The 26,387-nt window shown below is 35.8% G+C and overlaps 1 protein-coding gene across 4 annotated transcripts in view; it reads right to left on the reverse strand.

Annotated features, from left to right (window-relative positions):
- The window catches only part of DOCK7 (dedicator of cytokinesis 7), a 271,372-nt gene that overhangs the window by 129,296 nt on the left and 115,689 nt on the right, over nt 1–26,387 (reverse strand). For all 4 annotated transcript variants that reach the window (XM_064282069.1, XM_064282072.1, XM_064282070.1 and 1 more), the window contains 4 exons: nt 10,591–10,708; nt 7,195–7,265; nt 3,479–3,617; nt 1,802–1,903 (listed from right to left, as the gene is read on the reverse strand). In XM_064282069.1, the coding sequence (XP_064138139.1) occupies nt 1,802–1,903; nt 3,479–3,617; nt 7,195–7,265; nt 10,591–10,708 (430 nt within the window). The remainder of the gene's footprint in view (nt 1–1,801; nt 1,904–3,478; nt 3,618–7,194; nt 7,266–10,590; nt 10,709–26,387) is intronic.

Consider the following 26,387-nt stretch of genomic DNA (forward strand, 5'->3'; position numbering starts at 1 on the left):
ACTTGTTTGCATTTAAACAGTGAAATTAAAGGATACATTCTAGTGTTATAATAATGAAACTAAAAATATACACTATTCTTTTTGGGAGAAAAGTATAGAACAAAATGCAAATTCCTACAAAAAAGGCCAGATTTACTGGACCAGTAAAGACTAGATGAAACCCCGAGACTACCACCCTGAGATACTATTTATGCTTAGAACTCAAACCACTCTCAGAAATCACCTTTCAGCCAAATGAGATTGGCCCATAAAATAAATAATATCACCCATGTGTACTGTGCTCCTCAAAATAATCGTCTAGAGGAAACCAAATGGTTAACATTTACCCTAGACCAAAGGTGAGAAAGCAAGGGGGGGACAGAGAAGCTAGATTAATGGAAACAGAACAATTAAAACAGAAATAAGGAGAATGCTGATATACTGTGAAGAATGTAACCAATGTCACTGAATAATATGTATAGAAATTATTAAATGAGAGCCAATTTCCTGTGTAAACTTTCACTAAAAACATAATTTAAAAATATATATATATTACTCCTCTAATATAATAATTAAAATATACAAAAGTTTAAGCATTTAATCATGTGGTTTATCTCACATTTCCATCAGCCACACTATACTGGGTCAATAATCAAATCCAAATTATCACGATATTCTTTATACTTGAACACACACAGCATAGTATCTAGAAAATCAGCCTTCCTATACAAAGTGCACTTGCATCTGTGAATCAAAATACAAGTGCATTATTTCCATAAAAATGTATTTTCTTTTAAAACATTTCCTTTTGAAATCTAATACTGTACCTGGCAAAAGGCCACTTTATTTTAGTGAAAAGATGTGTTCCTGAGAAACTGAACAAAAGATTTTTTGCGGGGGGGGGGGGGCGGGGGGTCGTATTTCTTTCCTTTTGTCTTTATTCACTCATTTAATAAATATTTACTGAATGCCTACTATGTGCCAGGCAAGGCATTAATCTAAAGAACTGTAGACATAGCAATGAACAGGACAAAGTCCTTACTCACGTGGCGTTTACATTCTACACACAATAAACAGATTAACAAAGAAATATGAAGTATAAAGTCAGAAATAAAGGCTATGAGGAAACATAAAGCAGAGTGAAGGGATAAAAAATGATGGAGGCTCCTAAGAGTAACAGAAGATGCCAACTTCTCTGGCGAGGTATCTGAATGAAATTAAGGAGAAGGCCTTGGGACACAGCATTCATTCCCTGGAGACGGAGTGCACAGGTTCTGAGCTGGAAATGTGCTTACCGTGTCTGAGGAACAGCAAAGGCTGTACGGCTAGGGGAAAGTGAGTGACAGAGAATGGGGAGAAGGTAGGTATGAGCAATAGCCTTGTATTGCATTTTTAGTGCTATTTTGCTTTCATTTACATGATCTTTAATTATAAAAAGATTCTAAAAATGTAATTGAAATCTGTTCTCTTCCCTGTAGTCTTTTAGTGAAATGTCAACAGTCTACTAAAAGAAAGTAACATTCATTTATTTAAAAAAGCTTCTCATATCACCATATGAAAATTCTCCAAACTTAACTTTTCTTTAAGTGTACACTTCATGTATTATTTTTAGTTTTAAAGTGAATACATTTATATTTAAAAGAAAAAAAAGGATACAAGCTTCTAAGTTGTAAATGAACTTTAATCATCAGGGGAAATAATATTATTACCTTGTTATATACATACAGATAGAATAGCAAAGTCAATTATTTGGCAAAAACATGTTTGTAATGAAAAATCCATTTCATGCAACCTGGAGAATTTCAACATGAGAGATACGGACCTCAGGAGACAGTACAGAATACGCCTGTGGTGGTTTTTCCAGTGAGACAGGTAGGCAAAACTGACCAGTCTTCAATCGTCCATTCTGAAGCATTGGTATCCACTTTTAAATGAAAAGGAAACAATATTAACTTAAATATTTATTATGAAACAATTGCTTGGAAAACCCATTTTAAGAATTCACAAAAAAAAACAAACCCTTTGCCATCAGGTCGATTCTGACTCACAGCGACCCTAGAGGACACAGCAGAACTGCCCCACAGGATTTCCAAGGAGCGGTTTAGTGCATTCGAAATGACAACCCTCTGGTTAGCAGCCGTGGCTCTTAACCACTGCACCACTGGGGCTCTTGAAGAACTTAGTATGACCCAAATTTGTCTTGTATCACCAAACACAAAGGGATTTTATTACATAACAAATAATAATAGGCCTTCATAATTCCTCTAGAGAAAAGTTTCCACGAGGATCATGTTTTATTAAAGAAGATCCCCAAAACATTATGATTACTAGCCATGTAATATCTAAATCTATAGGAGGTCCATTATACAAGGGGAAGGCAGTACTAGAAAAAGGTCACAAAGTGAATCGACTTAATATTGGAAAAATGCTTTCAAAATAAATAGTGAAAGGTCCTTCAACGGCTGGCACGGTTTGCACTTATCTGGTAACCAAAAGGTTGGCAGTTCAAACCTATCCAGCGGCCTGCTTCCGTAAAGATTACAACCAAGAACACCCTATGGAACAGTACTACTCTGTAACACATGGGGTCTCCTAAGTCACAAAAAAAACAACAGAAATAAAATCAACAACAACAAAAAACCCTAACAAAGTAAATAGTGAAAGAAATATTTGACTGGAAATGAATTTTGAAAACAAAACTAAAAAGTATGAACATAAATTTACTTTCTTACATTTAGTAAAACTCAGGTCACAAACTGCAAAAACAACTATAAAAATTAATTTAATGTTTTCTCTTTTGGGTAGAAGCTTGATTTTGCTGACAAAACTGTGTGACAGAACATTATAATATCCTTCACCTTAGGTTTACCTTCGCAACCCAATCATAACGAGGATGAGTCTTATAAAAATACTTGAGGGTTTTAATTTCAACAGTCTCTTTTAATCATTTTATATTCAAACCGTTCTCTTTTGAAGAACCCTTAAATCCGTTGTTTTTTTTATTACATAATTTGCATTATATCTACACTACACTACTGGATAGCAAAAAAAAGAGCCTGTTGCCACTGACTCAATTCTGACTCATGGAGACCAAATGGTTTCAGAGTAGAATTGCTCCATAGGGTTTTCCTGGCTGTAATTTCAACAGAAGCAGACCACCAAGCCTTTCTTCTGTGGTACTGCTGGGTGGGTTTGAACTGCCACCCTTTAGTTTACCAGTTAAGTGCCACTATACTATTGGATAAACACCAAAAAATTAGGAATGAACACCCAAGTGTTAAACATGTTAGCTAATAAACTAATTAATTACATTAATAAGTATTTTCTTATTATGATGACTCTTCCTAACCAATGCAACTTTATAGCTATGGGGAATCAGATAAGAAATACTCAAATAGTAATAAACATCGACTATATCTTAAATATCATAATTATTTTTATATAAATTTAAAATTATTTTTAAGATCAAGGAGCTAAATATTCAATAAAACAGACTTACTGTATATCCAACTGGAGTTTCAAGTGGAGTATTTTGTTTTTGTTGACAACTAACATGATAGAAAGTAAAAAGCAAATGATGATGGTCGGTTAAAGTAGCAGGGAGTTTAACCTTGATTTCTTCATGAAAATCAGGAGACCTTCATATAAAAAAACAAACAACAACAACAAAAAAGAGATCAATAAAGAGTCAGTAGTTTGTTCAAAACTAATAAGTATTAAATTTGTATATCTGAGTACTTTTTAAATTAATTTTACTACTCATGCTTAATTTTTCTTCTAGTCCAAAATATTTTTATTTCCAATCTCTAAGTAATTAAATCATACAGAGTGGTCATTGTTTCTGAAATTCCTCATCCAGTCTTTATAATGGACTGAGTAACTCTACTATTTGAAGATTCATTCACAATTACCACCTTGGTGCTGAGATCTTCCTTACTGTATAAAAGAGGAGACTAGGGCGGAGTTTTCTACATTTAAGAGCCAACTCTGAATACACATTACAAAGAAAAAAGAAGTTTTTAAAAAGCGTATGTTTTAAAACCACATTTAAAAAAAAAAACTCTTCTTCTATAGAACAGCTTCATATGACTAATTTGTATCCTCCCTTTGTAAAAAAAGAAAAAAAAACAGTATCTTTAAATAACAATATCACATTGGACTCCCTATGGAATGTCCTATATAAATTATTATTTAATTGTTGAAGGAATAAAAAATGTTACCAAAACATGAACTAGTGTATTTGACTGAATGCTTAAAGGAAGGGGGGAGATGGGATGACCACAAATTGCACTTCTCCCACAATTTAGAGTGTTCCCAGTCACTGTACAAATACAACAAGTATCTTATTTGATAAAACCAATGGTACTTCCATTCTTTCATTCCAATAGTCATTGAGAGTGGCCCCTATGGGCATTTTAATAGGAAAGCATGGCTGCTGTTTATGATACAGACTTAAAAAGAATAGGCCCTTAGCGTCCCAACCTTCCAAATTCAGTTAGCACCTCTCAGAGTTACATTGCATGAAAATGCATTCAAACCATATGGCTCCAATTATCTTTAAAGTAAAGGCTGTGCCATCAATTAGGGGTTTTTTTTGGATGCTAATAGGTCAAATACCTTTCCAAGTTAAATATCCTTCCGTCTCAAATAAGCTTCAAAAAGGCTAACAGTTGTAGATTTGATCTCAGAGATATAAGTGGAACAGGGCTTTTAACAGCAATAAGAAAGATAACCAGTGCCAGTCATCTGAGAATTCGGTGACTTTGGAAAATGAAAAGATCTTATGCCTCTTATTACTAATCTCATTTATCACCACTGAATTATGAGAAAACTGAATTTACCAGCAATGTCAGATGGTACCGTCATGTTAATTCCACTACTGCTGAGAGCAAAAACATAAAGACCTAGCTACAAATTGATAAAATTTTACACATTACTAAACTCTATAAATATCTTTCCTGATATTGAGTGCTTTAGTTCATTTCTGTCCAGAAATCATATTATGTGAATGATTCTGTGGAAAATTGAACATCTATGAGAATTATTAATTCAACAAATATTTTAACTGCCCAACTTGTAGGCTAAACATTTTGCAATTTTGTGGTGGTTTTGAAAACTACCCTCAAAAAGCTTGTAATTTAGTATGAAGATTTTATATATGTGTGTGAGTGTATATACATACATACATATATATATATGCTACAAAGCAGGGATTGGCAAACGATGGTCCATGGGCCAAATCCAGCCCATCACCTATTTTTGTACAGCTTGCAAGCTAACAATGGTTTTTACAGTTTTAAATGGCTGGAAAAAAAAAAAAATCAAAAGAATATTTCATAACCTGTGAAAATTATATAAAATTCAAATTTCACTCTCCATAAATAAAGTTTTATTGGAACACAGCAATACCCATGCATTTATATTACTTACTTTCTACAGCTGCTTTTGCTCTACAATTGAAGAGGGCAGGGCTGAATAGTTGCAGCAATGACCATACAGTCCACGAAGCCTAAAATATATAATATCTGACCCTTTAAAAGAAAAGTTTGCCAACCCCTGGTATACAGCATATAGTGTTTCAAAAACAAGGCTGAACAGATTATTAAAGTTTGAGATCAAGGATTGTCAATGATATATGATATGGGCCTTAAAGAATAAGCTGGAGTTTAATAAACAGATGGAAAGAACATTAGCATAATATATATATATATATATCCAAGAAAGGCCCAGAAACAGGACAGTACAAGAAACAGAATCATCAAGACTTAACAGCTAAGTGCATATCAGAGAAAAAAAGAAGGAAGGCAGGGATGCTTAAATTTTGAGCCAAAGTAACTGGGGAAATTACAAAGTAATTGGGAAAATTGCAAAGATAAAGAAGTCAGAGAGAAGATAGGGTAAAGAAAAGGGTCAGGGATAGGTGTGTGGGAGCAGAAGGTCACCCAAATGACTATATCCAGAAGGCTACTGAAAATACATTGTCTGTATCTCAGAAGGAAAGTTACAAATGGAAGTAAAAAGTTGGGAACAATCCATATAAAGGTAAAAGTTAAAGTAGTAGTAGATAAGATTATTTAGGGAGAGAATATATAGGGAAAAGAGACAAAGGGCAAAACCTTGTGGAATGCTTTCATTTTAAGAGAAAAAAAATACTACAGAAAAGGAATGTTCAAAAAGACAGAAGGAAACTGAGATAAGATCATCAAACAAAAGTGAGAAATAAGAAAGTTTTAAAGAGGGCAAGGAAACTCATGCTACACAACAGCACTGAAGAAAGACTTCTTACTTTTTAAAAGAGGGGAAAGACTGATAATGCAAGAGAAAACTGATTGCACCACATTCTGGAAAAGGCTGGACGAGGTGGTTTGCAGCAGAGGTAGAGAGTCACAATGAGAAAGAAGTGGGCTATTACTACCCTTGAAACACAAGAAATGGCAGGTTAGGACGGAGATAATTCTAGAAGAGTAGAGAGGTTGGTGGATCTCAAGGTGGATGGTTTCAGTCAACTTAATAAAATAAGAATGCTGGGAATAAAGCAAACAGAAAAGAGAGCCTGAGGAAGGGGAAGAAAGGTTTAAAATAGTGCTGTTAAATGAGACAAAGAAGGTAAAAAAAAATGAGAACAGTAAGGTTTGCCAAGTGTGGTGGGGCAAAAGGAGATTTAAAAAAATGAATTACTGTAACCCCATCATACAATAAAATAACACCAATTTGTGATGATTCTCACCAATACAATTTTCTGATTTTCTCCAACAGCATTCAATAACCCAAAAAGAAGCAGAAATTAAACATTACTCAAAATTAGCAATTGTCCAAATGTAAAGTCAACTAAGCCAAAGGATTACTGGCTGTGGAGAATACCACCAATTTAAGTGGCTAATGGGTTCAAGCTGAGTAAATTAAGTACAGAGTTATCAGGACAGGATAAAAGGGAAAGACCAAAGAATCAGAGGCCACAATGATAAACAGTAATACAATAAAAATGAAAGAATTAGAGAATTAGATAGAAAAGATGCTTTGTGTACAAAGTCATATATTTGAGATGTCCGCAGAGAATGACTGTGCATCCACAGGTTGAAAATTATAACTTTGATGTCAGGTGTCTTGAATTTAGCACATTCAGTGCAGCAAAGCATTTGGTAAACACACTAAGGTGAGAGCTAACCATGCCACTGAGAAGTGAGTAACTTTGAAAGAAATATTTGAATTCAGTACCTGTTATGATATACTACGGCTGTATAGGCTTCCTTTGAAAATTCTGAACAGCTAGATTTACCAAAGATTACCTGTAACAAATAACAGCATGTTGAAACTTTGTTGTTATAAATGCTGGATGTTTCATATCTATGTAAGAATTTGTCCAGTTTAATAACTGAGAACAATGGGCAAAAATCAACCCAATGAAGAACACATGGACCAATGTGCCTTACTGACATTCATTAATAAGTTCAATTGCTTAATTGTAAATTTCCTTTCGATAGACCCATCTGACATTCAAACATTCAAAAATTTTTTTTCAATTAGGCTTGTATCTGCTAGGCAGAAAGGAACATTTCCTTCCTTTTCCTTTTTCTTAAAGAAGGTGAAGAATTCATTTTAAATCTGGATGTAATATACAATTTGGAATTTACACAAGTATGATCCTAGAATAGTGGCAAAAATCTATACAAATTGGTGGCTTCTCCACTAAAACAGCAGCGTCATTCTGAAAGTCATATATAAATTATTTATAAATGATATTTTAAAAATCCCATTTTAGGTCAAGTTATATGTCCTTTGCATCTAACACTCCCTGCAGCTACTCTGCAACATGAAAGATACAATACACTTCATTGTTACATATTTGTTTAAAAAAAAAAAAAATCCACCGTTGAAAAAAAACACTACTACTTTTGAAGAAAGCCTAAGCTTAAAGCTAAAATAATTTAGCCTTGTATCTTTCCCTAACAGCAATACTGTGGTTAATTAGGGCAGCTGATTAGATAAATGGCTCAATGATGTCAAGGTCACAGCTGATTCCTATGTGAGCAAGGTAGGCTTGCAATGTTTTCTAGCCATAGGTTACACCCTTAAATCTGGCCAGCCAACTCTATATATGCATGTATATGGATATGTGGTATATGGATCTGTCATCACACTTCCACCAACACATCTGGTAAAACAACTCAAAGTTTATTCTTTATATAAAGGGAGTAACTGTCACCATCCTTAAAGTAAAAGAACATATTAACAGGTCTTTATGCTTCTTTGTGCAACATTTTAAGCAGGACCTTATTTTAAGGGTGTGCAAAAGTGGAAATAATTATCACTTCCTCAAATACCTCTAATTTCATCATTGTGCTAAGAATACCTTACTATGTTCTTATAAAATTTTGCTCCAGTGCCAGGATTATGAGGATTACAATTTTATCATACTCACATTATTTGATCAAATAATTAATCTTAGGATTCATCTGAATAATCATTATTAAAAAAAATAAGCACACACACAATATATCCATGCTTACACACTCTTTCAAACCAGCCATTCACATAAGCATAAAAGCATTATATTTTCATATGACTAATAATGCACAACTGAAAGAAACTCAGTACCTTTTTCTTCCCCCTCTGGGAAGCTATCACTTTTCACCAAACATCTCATTTACTTATGTAACATGAAGGATACAAAATGGGCAGTGTTCCTTTACTGACTATTTGAAATGTATTTTTAATTATTCAACAACATGGACTGAGTTTCAATTATGTACCAAGTACTACGACAGGTGCCAAGATATAGACATGAATAAGGCATGGCCCCTGTCCTCCAGGAGCTCACAATCTAGTGGGCCAGATGAAGAAATAAACACACAATCACAAAGTGATAAGGCCCATGAAAGAAGTGAGAAGAGGCTGTGGTGGCATGGAAGAGGGAGTGGTCTAACCGACAATGTGAGGTGGCTACAGCTGGGCTCTGGAGAGGAGGCAACATATAAACATAAGCAAGTACCAGTAAAAGTTTATTAGGCAAACAATAAAAAGATTACTTACATACACTACATTTGTCATAAGCTAAAATTCATATAGCAATTCACATATAGGTTGACAAAACATCTATTTTCACAGTCTAGTATTTTTCAACAACTATTTTAGTATACTCATTCCCTTAGCAGAAATGAAGTTATTAAAGAGTGTGAAATGCCAATCCAAACTGCAAAAATAAATTCTACATTTATTCAACAAATATTTATTCAGCATGTATTATATTGCAGTGATCTGAAATGCCTGCCAAGGAGAATACAAAGATGAATAATTTGTGCTCACTGCTGCCATGGAGATCTATAAATGCTGATGAAACTGAGGCAATAGGGAATAAAAAAATCTATTTTTCCTACATGGAAAATCTGAAGCACTTGATACAAATGACTCACATAGAAAGATAAAATAAGACTCTGTTAACAATACACCTATTTCTTAGCTCATCTGCATTCCACTAGAATTCTCAGAGGCTGAACATATACAACAATGGCGTGCTCGGATGGAACCCACAAAACCACTTCTACCTTAAGGAGAGAACCGTACACACGTTACTAACTTCAGTTGAGCCAAAAATCTACTTTTATAAAACTTAAGTTTATTAGTGTTCAACAAATCCTAAGTCACAATTCAGGCAGTCAAGAGTCTCCCCAGTCTGGTTCCAGTCTCCTACTTCTCACTTATTTTCCATTGCTCTGAGTCATTCACAACTCACCACTATATGTCTGTTCATGGACTTTCTCCCACTTGAAATGCTCTCCTTCCCCTACCCTCCCAACACATTGCCACTGGCATTATGATCACCCTTCAAATTTCAGCCCAAACATACCTTCCCAACAAAATACTTGCTTGTTACCTCAGCAAGACATACTGTCTAACCTCTGAACATAAATGCCTTTGAAAACATATACCAATCATCTAATAACTAGCACATCCCTTGGTTTTCAACATTCGCTGCACAATGTATTCTTTTGGGGAAATTTAAACATACTGAAGCCTGGTTCTCAGCCCCAGAGATTATGATTTAATTCAAGTGGGACTCATCTTGGGCATCACTGTTTTTAAAAGCTCCCAGGTGAGGCTAATGTGCGACCAATGTTGAGAACGACTGCCATAGCTTCTCAACCAACATGCAAAGAGCCATACATGTTAAAATCACCTAGGAAACATTTTCAAAATATAATATGACCTCATACACCACCCATCACCTCCCACCTTCCTTACCTGACCCTTCATTCTAAAAGGAGAGTGAGAAGAATCAAAATCACAGATGGTAAGAGTAGACAGAAGGTATCTGTACTTCAATAAAGTTCCCTACATGATTCTGATCTCTCTTTTGAAAGCCACTATCTTATACTTATATGTATTTGTTTTATAGCCCCTAAATTAAAAGTTCTATTCATCTTTCCATCTTTGGGAAGGCATTATACCAAGTCCTCAAAAAGTAAATAAGACTTTAAATACACCTAACTATCTGAATTAAAAGATCATATTATTTTCCAGTATGGAGCTCCCAACCAAAAGAGAACAATAACAACAACGAAAAGTCTATTTAAACCATGTATGAGCAAATGAAAAGTAAAGAACACTTCTTACCGGCATGGCATTGCTTGAATCCTCCCCATACATGAACTGGACTTTCACTGTTATATTTCTGGCAGAACCCTGGCGATTGGCAAAATTGAGACTTTGAGGGTATACGTAGAGAAGATTTCTGTGAAAGCAACAGTATAAATGATGAACACATATCTAAAACCACTACAAATCACTAGATATCACAAAATAAATAGAAGAACAAACACTAAATTATTAGCATTTGTTAGCTACCATGCTAGGTATTTTCATATACAATGTTTTATTGTATCCTTAAAGCAATCATTCAACTACATCACAATTTTGGAGATGAATTACGGCCCAGACAAGTTAAGTGATTTTCATACACAACTACCATGTTCTTATGCAAATAATGTACACCTTCTACATTTGTTTGCCAACCATTCCTCGCCCAGCCCAGTTCAAGGTATTTTCACAAGAACCGCCCCATAATTTTTTTTTTTTTTTTACATATTATTGCAAAAAAAACAGCACAGAGCACTGACAAAAATACCTCGTCAAAGGAAGAAGAGCTGGTAAACACAGTAGAAGGTGTACATTATTTGCGTATAAACATGTTAAATAACGGGCAGAGGTGAAATCTGGTCAGTTTTGAAAAATCATGACCTTTCCTCAGAAAAAGGCTTCTAAAAAATAAATGAGTATGGACTCAAATATTATCAATAAATTAAAACATAGTTCTAATATAATCTTACTTCCTCCAGGCAGATATAAACAGAATGACATTTATAAATGTAGCTTTTTGAATAAACGTGATCAAGGATTTAAGAAGTATAACATTGCACATTATTGCTAAAAGAAAATTATAACAATATGATAATAGTTTTAGGTAGTTACTACATGGCAATCACATTCTATTCTGAATTTATTCGGCTTCATGCCCAGCTTTGAACATTAAATCTTACACAAACTTTAGTAGCTCCTGCTGCCAATACAGAAAACAGAAATAATTCAGGAAAAAAGACATGAAAGAAACGACTAACAGCATATCCCTGATACCAAAACCAATTAAGACACCACAAAAAAAGAAAGTTACAAACCTGTATCCCTTATGAACTTAGATGCAAAAATCCTCAACAAAATTCTAGCCAATAGAATTCAACAACATATCAAAAAAATAATTCACCATGACTAAGTGGGATTCATACCAGGTATGCAGGGATGGTTCAACATTAGAAAAACAATTTCTGTAATCCATCATATAAATAAAACAAAAGAATCACATGATTTTATCAATCAACGCAGAAAAGGCACTTGACAAAGTTCAACACCCATTCGTGATAAAAACTCAGCAATATAGGAATAGAAGGAAAATTCCTCACCATAATAAAGGGCATTTATACAAAGCCAAGAGGCAACATCATCCTAAATGGAGAGAGTCTGAAAGCAGTCCCCTTGAGATCAGGAACCAGACAAGGATGCCCTTTATCACCACTCTTATTCAACACTGTGCTGGAGGTCCTAGCCAGAGCAATTAGTCTAGATAAAGAAATAAAGGGCATCCAGATTGGCAAGGAAGAAGTAAAAGTATCTCTATTTGCAGATGACATGATCTTATACACAGAAAACTCTAAAGAATCCTCAAGAAAACTACTGAAACTATTAGAAGAGTTCAGCAGAGTATCAGGTTATAAGATAAACATACAAAAATCAGTTGCATTCCTCTAAACCAACAAAAAGAGGAAATCAACAAATCAATACCATTTACAGTAGCCCCCCAAGAAGACAAAATACTTAGGAATAAATCTTACCAGAGACGTAAAAGACCTATACAAAGAAAACTACAGACACTACTGCAAGAAACCAAAACAGACCTACATAAGTGGAAAAACATACCTTGGTCATGGATAGGAAGACTTAACATTGTAAAAATGTCTGCTATACCAAAAGCGATCTTTAGTTACAACGCAATTCTAATCCAAATTCCAACGACATTTTTTAATGAAATGGAGAAACAAATCACCAACTTCATATGGAAGGGAAAGAGGCCCTGGATAAGTAAAGCATTACTGAAAAAGAAGAACAAAGTGTGAGGCCTCACTCTACCTGATTTTAGAACATATTATACCGCCACAGTAGTCAAAACAGCCTGGTACTGCTACAGCAACAGATACATAGACCAATGGAACAGAATTGAGAATCCAGACATAAAGCCACCCACATACGAGCAGCTGATATCTGACAAAGACCCAAAGTCAGCTAAATGGGAAAAAGACAGTCTTTTTAACAAATGGTGCTGGCATAACTGGATATCTATTTGCAAAAAAATGAAACAAGACCCATATCTCACACCATGCAGAAAAACTAACTCAAAATGGATCAAAGACCTATATATAAAATCTAAAACTATAAAGATGATGAAAGAAAAAACAGGGACAATGCTAGGAGCCCTAATACATGGCATATACAGTATACAAAACATTACTAACAATGCAGAAGAGAAACTAGATAACTGGGAGCTCCTAAAAATCAAACACCTATGGCTCATCCAAGGACTTCCCCAAAAGAGTAAAAAGATTACCTACAGATTGGGAATAAGTTTTTAGCTATGACATTTCCGATCAGCGTCTGATCTCTAAAATCTACATGATACTGCAAAAACTCAATTACGAAAAGACAAATAACACAAAAAATGGGCAAAGGATATGAACAGACACTTCTAAAGAAGACATTCAAGTAGCTAACAAACATGAGGAAATGCTCACGATCATTAGCCATTAGAGAAATGCAGATCAAAACTACAATGAGATTTCATCTCACTCTAACAAGGCTGGCATTAGTCCAAAAAACACAAAATAATAAATGTTGGAGAGGCTGTGGAGAGATTGGAACACTTATACACTGCCCATGGGAATGTAAAATGGTACAACCACTTTGGAAATCGATTTGGCACTTCCTTAGAAAGCTAGAAATAGAACTATCATACGATCTAGCAATCCCACTGCTTGGAGTATATCCTAGAGAAATAATAGCCTTTACATGAACAGATACATGCACACCCATGTTTACTGCAGCACTGTTTACAATAGCAAAAAGATGGAAACAACCAAGGTGCCCATCGATGGATGAATGGATAAATAAATTATGATATATTCACACAATGGAATACTACACATGGATAAAGAACAGTGATGAATCTGTGAAACATTTCATAACATGGAGGAACCTGGAAGGCATTATGCTGAGTGAAATTAGTTGTAAAAGGACAAATATTGTATAAGACCACTATTATAAGAGTTTGAGAAATAGTTTAAACTGAGAAGAAAACATTCTTTTGTGGTTACAAGAGAGGGGGAGGGAGTGAGGGAGGGAGGGGGGTTTTCACTAATTAGATAATAGATAAGAACTATTTTAGGTGAAGGGAAAGACAGCACACAATACAGAAGAGGTCAACACAACTGGAGTAAACCAACAGCAAAGAAGTTTCCTGAATAAACTGAATGCTTCGAAGGCCAGCATAGCAGCGGCAGGGGTTTGGGGACCATGGTTTCAGGGCACATCTAAGTCAACTGGCACAATAAAATCTATTCAGAAAACATTCTTCATCCCACTTTGGTGAGTGGCATCTGGGGTCTTAAAGGCTAGCAAGCAGCCATCTAACCAAACCCACTGCCGGCAAGTCGACTTTGACTCATGGCAACCTTCTAGGACAGAGTAGAATTGCCCCATAGAGTTTCCAAGGAGTGCCTGGCAGATTTGAACTGCTGACCTTTTGGTTAGCAGCCATAGCACTTAACCACTACACCACCAGGGCAGCCATCTAAGATGCATCAATTGGTCTCAACCCACCTGGATCAAAGGAGAATGAAGAACACCAAATACACAAGGTAATTATGAGCCCAAGAGGCAGAAAGAGCCACATAAAGGAAAGACTACATCAGCCTGAGAAAAGAACTCAATGGTGCCCCGCTACAACTGATGACTGCCCTGAAAGGGAACACAACAGAGAATCCCTGAGAGAGCAGGAGAGCAGTGGGATGCAGACCCCAAATTCTCATAAAAAGACCAGACTTAATGGCCTGACTGAGACTAGAAGGACCCCGGAGGTCATGGTCCCCAAACCTTCTGTTAGCCCGAGACAGGAACCAGTTCCAAAGCCAACTCTTCAGACATGGGCTGGACTGGACTATGGGATAGGCAATGATACTGATAAAGAATGAGCTTTTCGGATCAAGCAGACACATGAGACTATGCTGGCATCTCCTGTCTGAAGTTGAGATGAGAGGGTAGAGGGACTCAGAAGCCGGACAAACGGACACGAAAAAAAAAAAAGAGCGGAGGGAAGGAGTGTGCTGTCTCATTAGGGAGAGAGCAATTAGGAGCATACGGCAAGGTATTTATAAATTTTTATATGAGAGTCCGACTTGATTTGTAAACTTTCATTTAAAGCACAATAAAACTTATTTTTAAAAAAAGGGCTAAAAAAACAATGAGTTACTTTACTTGACGACTACTGCTAAGAGCTGATGAACAAGCCTTCAAGCATAATATAAACCAAAAAACAAAAAAAACCCATTCCCCTCGAGTTGATCCGAGTCATAGGACCCTATAGGACAGAGCAGAACCGTCCCACAGGGTTTCCAAGGACCGGATGGTAGATTTGAACTTCCAACATTTTGGTTAGCAGCCAAGCTCTTAAATTGCTGCACACCAAGGTCCCTTTAAGCATAATAAAATCCTGCTAATCAATTGCAGGGGCAATGAAAATAGGTTTAAATTTTCAGGAGGATGGTAGGACAAAATAGAAATTTTAAATGAACATAACCTTTGACCCAACAAACCCACTTCTAGCCTAAAGGAGACAAATGCGCACATGTACAAATGTGTGTGTTCAATGAAATTCACTACAACATTTTTTACAATAGAGAATAATAATAGATAATTATAAAGGAATAGTACCTGATCACTTAAGTAAATTAAGATACATTTAATAAAAAAAAGGAGCCCTGGTGGCGCTGTGGTTAAGAGCTCACCTGCTAATCAAAATTTGACAGTTCACTGGAGGGAATATAAAATGGTACAACCACTTTGGAAATCGATTTGGCGCTTTCTCGAAAAGCTAGAAATAGAACTACCATACAATCCAGCAGTCCCACTCCTTGGAATATATCCTAGAGAAATAAAAGCCCTCACACAAATAGATATGCACACCCATGTTCATTGCAGCACTGTTTACAATAGCAAAAAGATGCAAACAGCCCAGGTGCCCATCAACAGCTAAATGGACAAATTATGGTATATTCACAATGGAATACTACAAATGATAACAACAATGAATCCGTGAAACATCTCATAACATGGAGGAATCTGGGAGGCATTATGCTGAGTGAAATTAGTCAGTCACAAAAGGACAAATACTGTATTTGTCCGCTATTACAAGAACTCATGAAAAGCTTTAAACACAGAAGAAAACATCCTTTGATGGTTACCAGGGTGGGGAGGGAGAGACAGGGGTATTCACTAACTAGATAGTAGACAAGAATTATTTTAGGTGAAGGGAAGAACAACACACAACACAGGCCAAATCAGCAAAACTGCACTGAACCAAAAGCTAAGAAGTTTCTTGAATACAACCAAACACTTTTAGGGACTGAGTAGCAGGGGCGGGGATCTGGGGACCATGGTTTCAGGCGACATCTAGGTCAACTGGCATAACAAAGTGTATTAAGAAAACGTTCTGCATTCCACTTGGGTGAGTGGCATCTGGGGACTTAAAAGCTAGCAAGCCGCTACCTAAGATACATCAATTGGTTTCAACCTACCTGGAGCAAAGGAGAATGAAGAGCACCAAAGACACAAGGAAACTAGGAGCCCAAGAGACAGAAAGGGCCACATAAGCCAGAGACTCCATCAGCCTGAGACCGGAAGAACTAGACAGTACCCAGCTACCACACCAATGACTGCCCCGACAGGGAACACAACAGAGAATATCCAATGGAGCAGGAGAAAAGTGGGATGCAGACCTCAATTTCTAATAAAAAGACCAGACTTAATGGTCTGACACTAGAGGAACCCCAGAGGTCATGGCCTCTAGACTCCGTTAGCCCAAAATCCTATGGGGCAGTACTACTCTGTCTATAGGATCATATAAGTTGGAACAGACTCAGTGGCAGCGGGTTTAGTTTGGATTCTGGAACAGTGGTTAAGAGCTCAGGCTGCCAACTAAAAGGTCAGGCAATTCAAATCTACCAGCAGTTCCTTGGAAATCCTATGGGGCAGTTCTACTCTGACCTATAGAGTCACTATGAGTAGAAATCGGCTCAATGACAATGGGTTTTTTCTTTTAATAAGAAGAAATATTCTGGAGTACCCAAAATGACAATGTGTAGCAGCACTTTTTGGTGCGGAAAAAGATACACAGTATGTTGGATTTAAAAAAAAAAACGGTTCCAGAGCAGTATGTAGAGCGGCAATACCTCATTGTTGGAAAACTGTGTATGTATGCATGGAGCGACACAGAAAAAATGAGGATGAAATCTACAAGAGTGTTTCTGAAATATTAAAAGTGGTTATCTTCGGGTTGTGATGGCTTTTACTTTCTTAAATTTTCCTATTTTGTTTGAATTTTTTTTTTCCAATGAGCATCTATGATCTTTACAATCAACAAAAACAATAAAGTAACTTCCATGGTGGGAGGGTGATAGCGTCTTTGACAAGTAAGCATGCAATCACGAAGTATTAAACTGAAGAGTCGGCTGTACTAAAAATAGACAAAAGTGCAAAAGGAAAAAATATGGGAAAATTATAATTTGTCACTTTACTAATAAAAAGAACATCAAAAGATGACTATGGCTGACTAACCACTTAAGTCATCAACTGAAATTTATATAGGAAATACTCCCCACCAAATGTCAGGCACTGTGTTGGGCACCAGGGAAATAAAGGAAGATTAAGAAGGCATTTCCTGGTCTTGAGAAACTGTCTAATGGGACAGAAACACCTATAAACATGTAATGTTATGAATTACTATGGGAGAAAGAGACAGGTATTTCACTAACTATGGGGAAGTCTTTTCATCTACAAAATTTCCCCATCTCTTTTACCCATGTGATTTATTTGTTGAAGAAACAGGATAATTTGTTCTGTAGATTTTATAAATTGCATCCCTGTAGAGTTATTATTGATTGCATGCCTGTGGTGTTATTTAACATGTTCCTCTATGTTTTTTTGTAAGCTGGTAGTTGGATCTAGATCCTTGGTCATATTCAGGATCAAAGTTTTTGGCAAGATCACTTCATAAATGGTACCGTGCACTTCTATCAAGAAGAAAATGTTTGGTTGTTTCTCTTTTTGTACAGTTAATAGAAACAAACTGGTATGGATTGAATTGTGTTCCTCAAAAATGTGTTGAAAATCCTAACCCCTATACCTGTGAAGGAGCGATGGTGGCACAGTGGGTAAGAGTTCAGCTGCTAACCAAAAGGTTGGTAGTTCGAAACCACTATCTGCTCCTTGGAAACACCATGTGGCAGTTCTACTCTGTCCTACAGGGTCACTGTGAGTGAGATCGACTCAACAGCAAAGGGTTTTTTTTTTTCTTTTGGTATTTTATACCTGTGGATTTCAGGGGGAATAGGGTTTTCTTTGTTATGTTAATGAGACCATATCAGTAGGCTATGTCTTAAGCCAATCACTTTTGAGATATAAAAGAGCAGATCAAGCAAGACAGCATAGATGGGGGAAGACAGACGCCATACCACATGAACCTCACCAAGGAACCAAAGAACAGAAGCTGAAAAGAGAAAAGGACCTTTCCTGAGAACTGACAGAAAGCTTTCCTCTGGAGCCAGTGCCCTGAATTCAGGCTTCTTAGCCTCCTAAATTTGTAAGAAAATAAATTTATTCTTTAAAGCCACACACTTGTGGTATTTCTGTTATTGCAGCACTAAAAAACTAAGACACTGTCAATTAATGCCTAGATCCATTAACTCATTAGGGATTGCCAAAAGGTAATACATCCTATCATTCCTTCTTTATTTAAAAGCTAAAATACCTCTCTGAAGAGTACTTTCTCTCATCTACTATTTGCTTAGCCAGTGATACACTTCTTGTACGAGAGGCAGGAATAAATGCTTGACTCTTTTCCGTTATTTGCAGTTTTCAAAACAATAAAGTGGTTAAAAGCAATCAATCAGTCTCTTTTCTTTAGTGCCACTTATGAACTTATGAGTCAAACATATTTGATGTGCTTCAATACAGTACAATTATTATCCATATTAGTGTTCATCTTTGGCAAATGAAAACCGATTAAAACTATTCCTGAGTGCTTTGGATTCAATTGTAGTAGTCTTTAATGGCTTCTTGCTTTCCGTTACAAGATGTTCCAGTTCTTGCACATTTCCGGCCTCAGTCCTGGAATCTGCCATTTCTCCAAAGAGCTGTGGTTTTTTATGAGTGAGGACTGTTTTTCCAAACCACAGTCTGCATACTCACTGTGGGTTAGTCATTGCTTCTAAGCCATTTCAGTAGAAAGAGTTAGGTGAAAAATACTTTTAACAGGAAATACGTTCTGAGTTCATACTGATATTTCCCATTCAAATTAAAAAAAAACAGGGTTTTATGTAATGTTTTCTATCTTGCATCTATATATCATTTTTCCCATGCTGAGAAAGCCAGGTTCTCAAGGACACCAACTATGAGAGAATTAGGCTACCAAGCACTCATCTGTGTCATTCTTAGAATGAAGTCTTATGGAACTCCAAGATTCTGTGGTTAGACAGAGGGGGATGAGCCTGCGAAGATGACAGAGGAGGCACCCACAGAGAGGCAGGATGAAAACCATGAAAGTGCAGTGACATGGAAACCAGGAGAGGAAAATATAAGAAGAATGAAATAGTTAAGCGTCAAATGCCACTCAGGGCCCAAATGAGATAAGAACTGAAAAATGTCCGTTATATTTAGGGGAATGAAAGTCACTGATAATCTCTAGCTGAAACCAGATAGTAGTAGTAGATTGAGGGGTAAATAGGAAGTAAGAAAACGAAATTTACAAGGGGAATTCTGAAAAGTGTAGCTCTAAAGGGGAAAATGATAAAGCAATAGGTAGAGATAGAATATAGAGATTTTGGAAGTTTTTTAAAATGAGAAAAATTTGGACTTAATTAAGTACTAAAATTCCTGAGATGGGGGGGGGAGAACAGGAGCCAAAGCACAGCCTAATGAATTGGCTTTAATTACAATTCTTCATTCTAACAAACATTTACTAAGTATCCACAATGTGCTAGATAGAGAATAGAGAGATAAAAGATGAAGTCCTTGACTTCATGGGAAGTCACAGTCTAGACAGAAAATCAGACAAGCAAATAATTACAATGTAATATGTCAAATGCTATGAACACAGACTATCATGAGAGAGCATAAGAGGACTTGAAATTAAAGAATCTGTCCACAAATTTCAATGAGAAATTTACAAGTAGGATAGACACACAAAATACACAGAAAAGCAAAACATACCCTGCTTGCCTCACTCCCATCCCCCTCAGAATCTCTGCATCAGGATAACTGGGAACATTACTCTCCTAGCTTTGTGGCCATGGATGTGGCTAGTTCCCTCAAATCTCAGAAAGCCTCACCTTTATAATACCCCCATCACATCAACTGGTTATTTCATTCACAACACTTGTACAATCAGTAATTATCTTATTCATTGATGTATTACTTCTTGTTTATATAGCTCCTCTAATACAACCAAAACTACATTAAGTTAGGGACCTTATCTAGTTAACTGCTATACCCTCCATGCCTAAAAGAGTGGCTCATATCTACTGACTCAATGGATAATGTAGAATGCACACAAAAATTTAGTTACTTAACACTTCTGGAAGTTTAAGTTCTAGGTTAAATGAGAATTGATTGAACATGATCTTTTAGCTACTTTTGATTTCAACCAGAAGCAATATAATTTTAAACTCAACTTGTCGCTGAAGGTAAAGGACATGCAACCGAACCCAGATTCTTTTTCAATTGACTATTAACTCCACTAATAACTCCCAAATAAACCCAGTAAGTCTTTACTTTATATTAAAAATACTCCTTCAGAGGAACTGCAAATCAGCAGAGAGCAAGTACATGAATGAAAAATGTTTAGATAGCTAATAATGAGCCATTTGGAGAAAACAAGATGAATCCATATTTCAACTCCTCACCAAACTAAATTTAAGACTAATCAAATATTTAAATCACAAAATAAAACCATAAATGTACTTCAAGAACCTTAGAGAGATAGTATTTGATGGATAAGGCAGGCATTTCTGAGCATAAGCCAAAAAAAACCATAAAAGACAAATTTTAAAACCTCTACATAGTAGCTAGGATAAGGATGGGAGACAACTGACAAACTGGAAAACACTATTTGTTAGGTACATGACAGACAGTATCTATAACTTGTAAAGAGTTCCTAAAATTAGGCAAAAAATAGAAAAAGAAAATTAAAAAATGGGTAAAGGAATTATATACATACACAGGTAATTCACAAAGACAGAAATACAGATAGCCAGCAAAACAAACTAGATATACATTTGTCTATTAGATTTATCAGTATTTTCTCTCTTTCTCATCCCAAGCATCAATAGAACCATGTGGGAAAAAAGACACTCTTACATACTCTTGAAAGGGATGTAAATTGGTACAACCTTTTTGAAGGTCGACCTGACAAGAGCAATCACAATTTAAAAACTGAATTCCTTTTGACTTAAGTCAACATCTATGAACCTATCATATGAAAATATTTATACACATATATACATATTTTCTGTGCATACTGTTTGTAATTAGAAAATTGTAAGTAACTTAAATGATCATTAATAGAGGACTGGTAAAATTAAGGTAATCCATATAAAGAAGATTGTGCAGCCATTAAAAAGAATACGGTAAATCTATAGGTACACATATAGAAATATTTAAAAACATTAAGGTCTTAAAGTATGTATAGATATTATACATATATAACATAACCCCATTTGTGTAAAATAAAAATTATGTTTAGCTAGTCACCCATTCTAGTCACCCAAGGGATTTAGTAAGATCGACCCCAAAATTTTAACAGTGAAGAGTCAAGGCTTTTCCTTTTGATGATTTTTTCTTTTTTTTTGCAATATGTGAATTTCCACGGTAAGTACTTTCAGCATTAAAAAAGTTAACATTTCTTAACATCAAACAAAAATAAATAAATAAAAAGGATCCTTCAAAGTTAATTCATTTCCTGGACCTATACCATTCAATGAAATAATCTCTAGTGAGACTATTGAGCACTTGGAAGTGCCTAGTTCTAGTTGAGATGTACTGTAAGTATAAAATACACACCAAACCAAAAAAACCAAACCCAGTGCCGTCAAGTCGATTCCGACTCATAGCAACCCTATAGGGCAGAGTAGAACTGCCCCATAGAGTTTCCAAGGAGTTCCTGGGGGATTCCAACTGCCGACCCTTTGGTTAGCAGCTGTAGCACTTAACCACTACGCCACCAGGGTTTCCAAAAAAATACACACTAGATTTTGAATATTTAGTATGAAAAAAGAATATAAAATATCAAATTAATTTTATATCTAGCACACGTTCAAATGACAACTTTTCACGTTAGATTAAATAAAATTAAAGTTAATTTCACCTGTTTCTCTTTAATATTTTTAATGTGACTACTAAAAATGTTTTATTACATATGTAGTTCACCTCGTATTTCTATTGGACAGTGCTATTCTGGATAAAGAAAAAAAAGCCATTGCTGTCGAGTCGATTCTGACTTATTGTTACCCTACAGGACAGAGTAGAAGCCCCCCATAGGGTTTCCAAGGAGTGCCTGGTGGATTCAAACTGCCGACCTTTTGGTTAGCAGCCGTAACACTTAACGACTATGCCACCAAAGTTTCCAAAGAAAGAAAAAAAAGGAGGCCTAAAATAAATACTAGTGCCAGAGTAATATACTTATTAATATAAAAATTTCTGTTTATGAATTGGCTTTTCTCAAACATTGCTTTCAGAATCTTTCTACCAAACACAGTAATTCAAAAAAACAAATGATACTAGTTTAAAAGAAAGAAATGAAAAGGGATACTTTGTTTAAAAGAGCAAAAACGCCTTGTGTTTTATTTAGAGGTCATATCTCCATTAGATTGCACAAACCTGGGGGAGGGAGGATAAAGGACTTTGCTTTGCTTGGAAGTTAAACAAGGCTCCCAAATGTCCTAAAATTCTAAGTAGCCAAGAAATTTTGTATACTGGTTCTTAAAAACTAAGAATCCTTAGGTTATGGCCTCAGGTTGCTTTTAACTTGAATTTCTTATTTTGTTTGGCATAAAAATTTTTAAGTTATAATGTTATTGGTTATATTTGATCAGCATTCTATTTAAACAGGCACAAATTCAAGCAAAGATTAGATTCTGACTTTAACGTTGTGAACTCAAATGGCTGACAGCAGGCATTAAAAGGCAGATGTGAACTTATTTATAAAATTACTACTTTCATTACATTTCTCCATGCGGAAACTCTTCTGCAGCTTGTAATTAGGCAAACTACTTACTTAATTATATTCAATAATATTAAATCAATAAAACTACCATAGGGAAAAAAGAATCATTGAGATATTTCTACCCAGAGGCAATACTATGAACTAAGAATATGTGAACATTACCTCTAATCTGTCAGTGTTACATGTGAGGAGTTGCATAAATTGTACAAAAAAGTGTTAGTACTCTAGTACAGTAACAACATGAAATGAAATTCCTTCACACAGCCTCTTTGGTATTAGTGCCCTAGTTACTTTCATGCACTAGAAGGGGCTACCTTTCAAATTCCCTTCTCTAAAAAGGAACCTCCTATACCAAAAGGTGGTATCTAATACAAGTAAGTTTTGCACTTGGAAAACTTAAGTATGTTATGACTTTATCATTCTTATTCCTTCGATAAATGTCATTGTGTTGCTACAATGTGCACTTAAGGAATATAAAGAAAAAACAGACATAGAGCTTGCTGATACACAGTGTATCATGTAATAGAGAAGAGAAGCTGGCCTATCTCTATTCCATCTCAACTAACAGGCAGATGAAATATCAAGGTTGATCATTTTAAGCCAGAAGAGTAGACTGTTTAGTTAAGAGAAGTTTTGAAATATGCCCTTCGTGACCAATGATCAAATTTGTAACTTCTTCCTTTAAAGTACAGCGAGAATACTCAAATCTCCTCTCTAGTTCAACATGCACTTTTATTATTCCATAACATGTGCCAGTGGGAAGGGTAAAATGAAAATAAAGAATAAGGAAAATACTTGTTTTTCTTCATTAGGGGAAGTATTTCTGTATTTTTATTTATTTATGTTGTTTATTTCTGCTACAAACAGAAATATTTACATGGTTCTGTACTGCACAAAGGAGGAGCCCTGGTGGCGCAGTGGTTAAAGCACTTGGCTGCTAACTGAAAGGTCTGCAGTTTAAACCTACCAGCAGTTCTGTGGGAAAAAGAAGTGGCAGTCAACTTCCAAAAAGATTACAGCCTTGGAAACCCCATGGGGCAGTTCTACTCTGTAATGTTGAGGCAGGCAGCTTCAGAGCCCAACCCTTCTAAGAGACACCTGCTCTGACATATCCTCCCACATCAAGCAAAATAAGCTGCACTTTCTTCTGAAATTAACCTTAACAAGATAACCACAGAACGGGCCATAGATGGCCTCAACTGGCCTCTGGGCGGAAGCCTAACATCCTAAGGAAGAAAAATTCATCCCTTCCTCCACCCTGGGGGATTGAACCCTCGTCTAAAGAAAATGCACAGTCACCCCCAAGCTCTGATCACCTGCATGAAGGTCAATCCTGAATATTCATGATGAATTTGCATTTCCTTGTCTGCTCTCTGTATAAAAGCCCACCTCCCAAAGCTGCCTGCACAGTCTTAGTGGCAGCAGCCCCGATTTTGCTCCTTTCCTTGTACAATGAAATAAAGGCGTCTTTCTGATTTCCCACCTCGGCCTCTTGTTTATTGGCTGTAACAAGTCACGCCTAGCAAAACCTGGGGTTTTCACCCAGCAACAATGTAGAGTCATTATGTAAGCCGGAATCAACTTAATGGCAACAGGGAACGATGTTGGACAATTAGAAAAAGAATACACAGGCTAATTAAAAGACACAATTCCTTGCACTTATCAAGGTCCAAGAGGCCAAAACATTAATTCAGAAAACTTACATTCTCGCCAAATTTTCCAAGTTACGTGATCTTAACATGAGATTAATTTTCACCAATAAAACATTATATTATAGACATATATGTATTACAAAAATAGCTAATATATGATGCTTGTTTACTGTTTATTATATGCCAGTAATGTTCTAAGGGCTTTTAAAATACTGATATTTAATCTTTACACGACCCTATAGACCATGTATTATCTTCACTTGACAGATGAGAAAACAGAGGTACAAAGAAGCTAAGTAATTTGACTAAGGGTCACAGAGCTGAAGAACAGCAGAGCCAGGATTCCAAATAAGGCAGTCTCACTTGAGGGTCATGCTCTTACCAGTATATATACTATCTCTACTGTAGTTATTATACCCAAAAGCCCTTAATCCTAAATCATCCAGAGAGAAGGTCTCTGTTTTACACCAAGAAGAAATAATTCTAAGATTTGAAAATTGGAAATGGTTTCATTTTATAAAATTTTGCTTGAAAATTTACCATTTAAACTGAAATTCATTTCGTCAAAACTTCCACTTTATTAAAAAGCTATTCATGAAAAATTTGTTTTAGACAAGCGTTGTATTATACACATATACAACACTGTTTAAAAGTTTCATGTGATATAATAACACATTCAGCACTTCCTATTTGCCAGGCATTATTCTAAGGGTTTTACAGATATTATTTTTCATTCTCATAACTCTATGAAGTAGGTCCTATTGTTATTCCAGTTTTACAGATAAGGAGACAGAGACATGGGGAGGTTAAGTAACTTATGCACGGCTCGACAGCTAGGAATGGCTTTAGGATCCAGGAAGCAGTCTAACTCCAGAGCCCACACTGTCAACAATTTCATTAGATTAATTTGCCAAGAAAAGGCAGTTTTAAAGAATTTGTTATTTTGTTAAAAAGTTCTTAATAGGAACATTCAATAAGGATAATCATTCGTGATTTAACTAAAGTATTTAGTATTTTTCCTTTTAGCACTAGGTTAGAAGTACAGCGTGACATTTATTTTTAGACGTACTATTAATTTTTTGTTTTTGTTAAGTTTATTATTAAAATTGTTACCAAACTCATGCACTGTAGAAAAACTATGATGGACAAATAGTTTCTGACATTGAAAGTATTTAAAACTTACTCCAGAGGATAAGCTAGATAACTGGAATCTTCTAAAAATTAAACACTTATGCTCATCAAAAGAATTCACCAGAAGAGTAAAAAGAGAGCCTACAGACTGGGGAAAACTTTTTGGCTATTACAAATCAGACAAAGGTCTAATCTCTAAAATCTACAAGAAAATCCAATACCTCTACAACAAAAAGACAAATAATCCAATTAAAAAATGGGCAAAGGAAATGAACAGACACTTCACCAAAGAAGACATTCAAGAGGCCAACAGACACATGAGGAAATGCTCACGACATCTAGCCCTTAGAGAAATGCAAATCAAAACCACAATAAGATACCAACTCACCCCTGGCACAAACCAATAAAACAGGAAATAACAAATGTTGGAGAGGCTGTGGGGAGATCGAAATTCTTATACACTGCTGGTGGGAATGCAAAATGATACAACCATTTTGAACGACAATACAACGCTTTCTTAGAAAGCTAGAAAT

Source organism: Loxodonta africana, chromosome 3 (assembly GCF_030014295.1).
Source record: "Loxodonta africana isolate mLoxAfr1 chromosome 3, mLoxAfr1.hap2, whole genome shotgun sequence".
Taxonomy (NCBI): domain Eukaryota; kingdom Metazoa; phylum Chordata; class Mammalia; order Proboscidea; family Elephantidae; genus Loxodonta; species Loxodonta africana.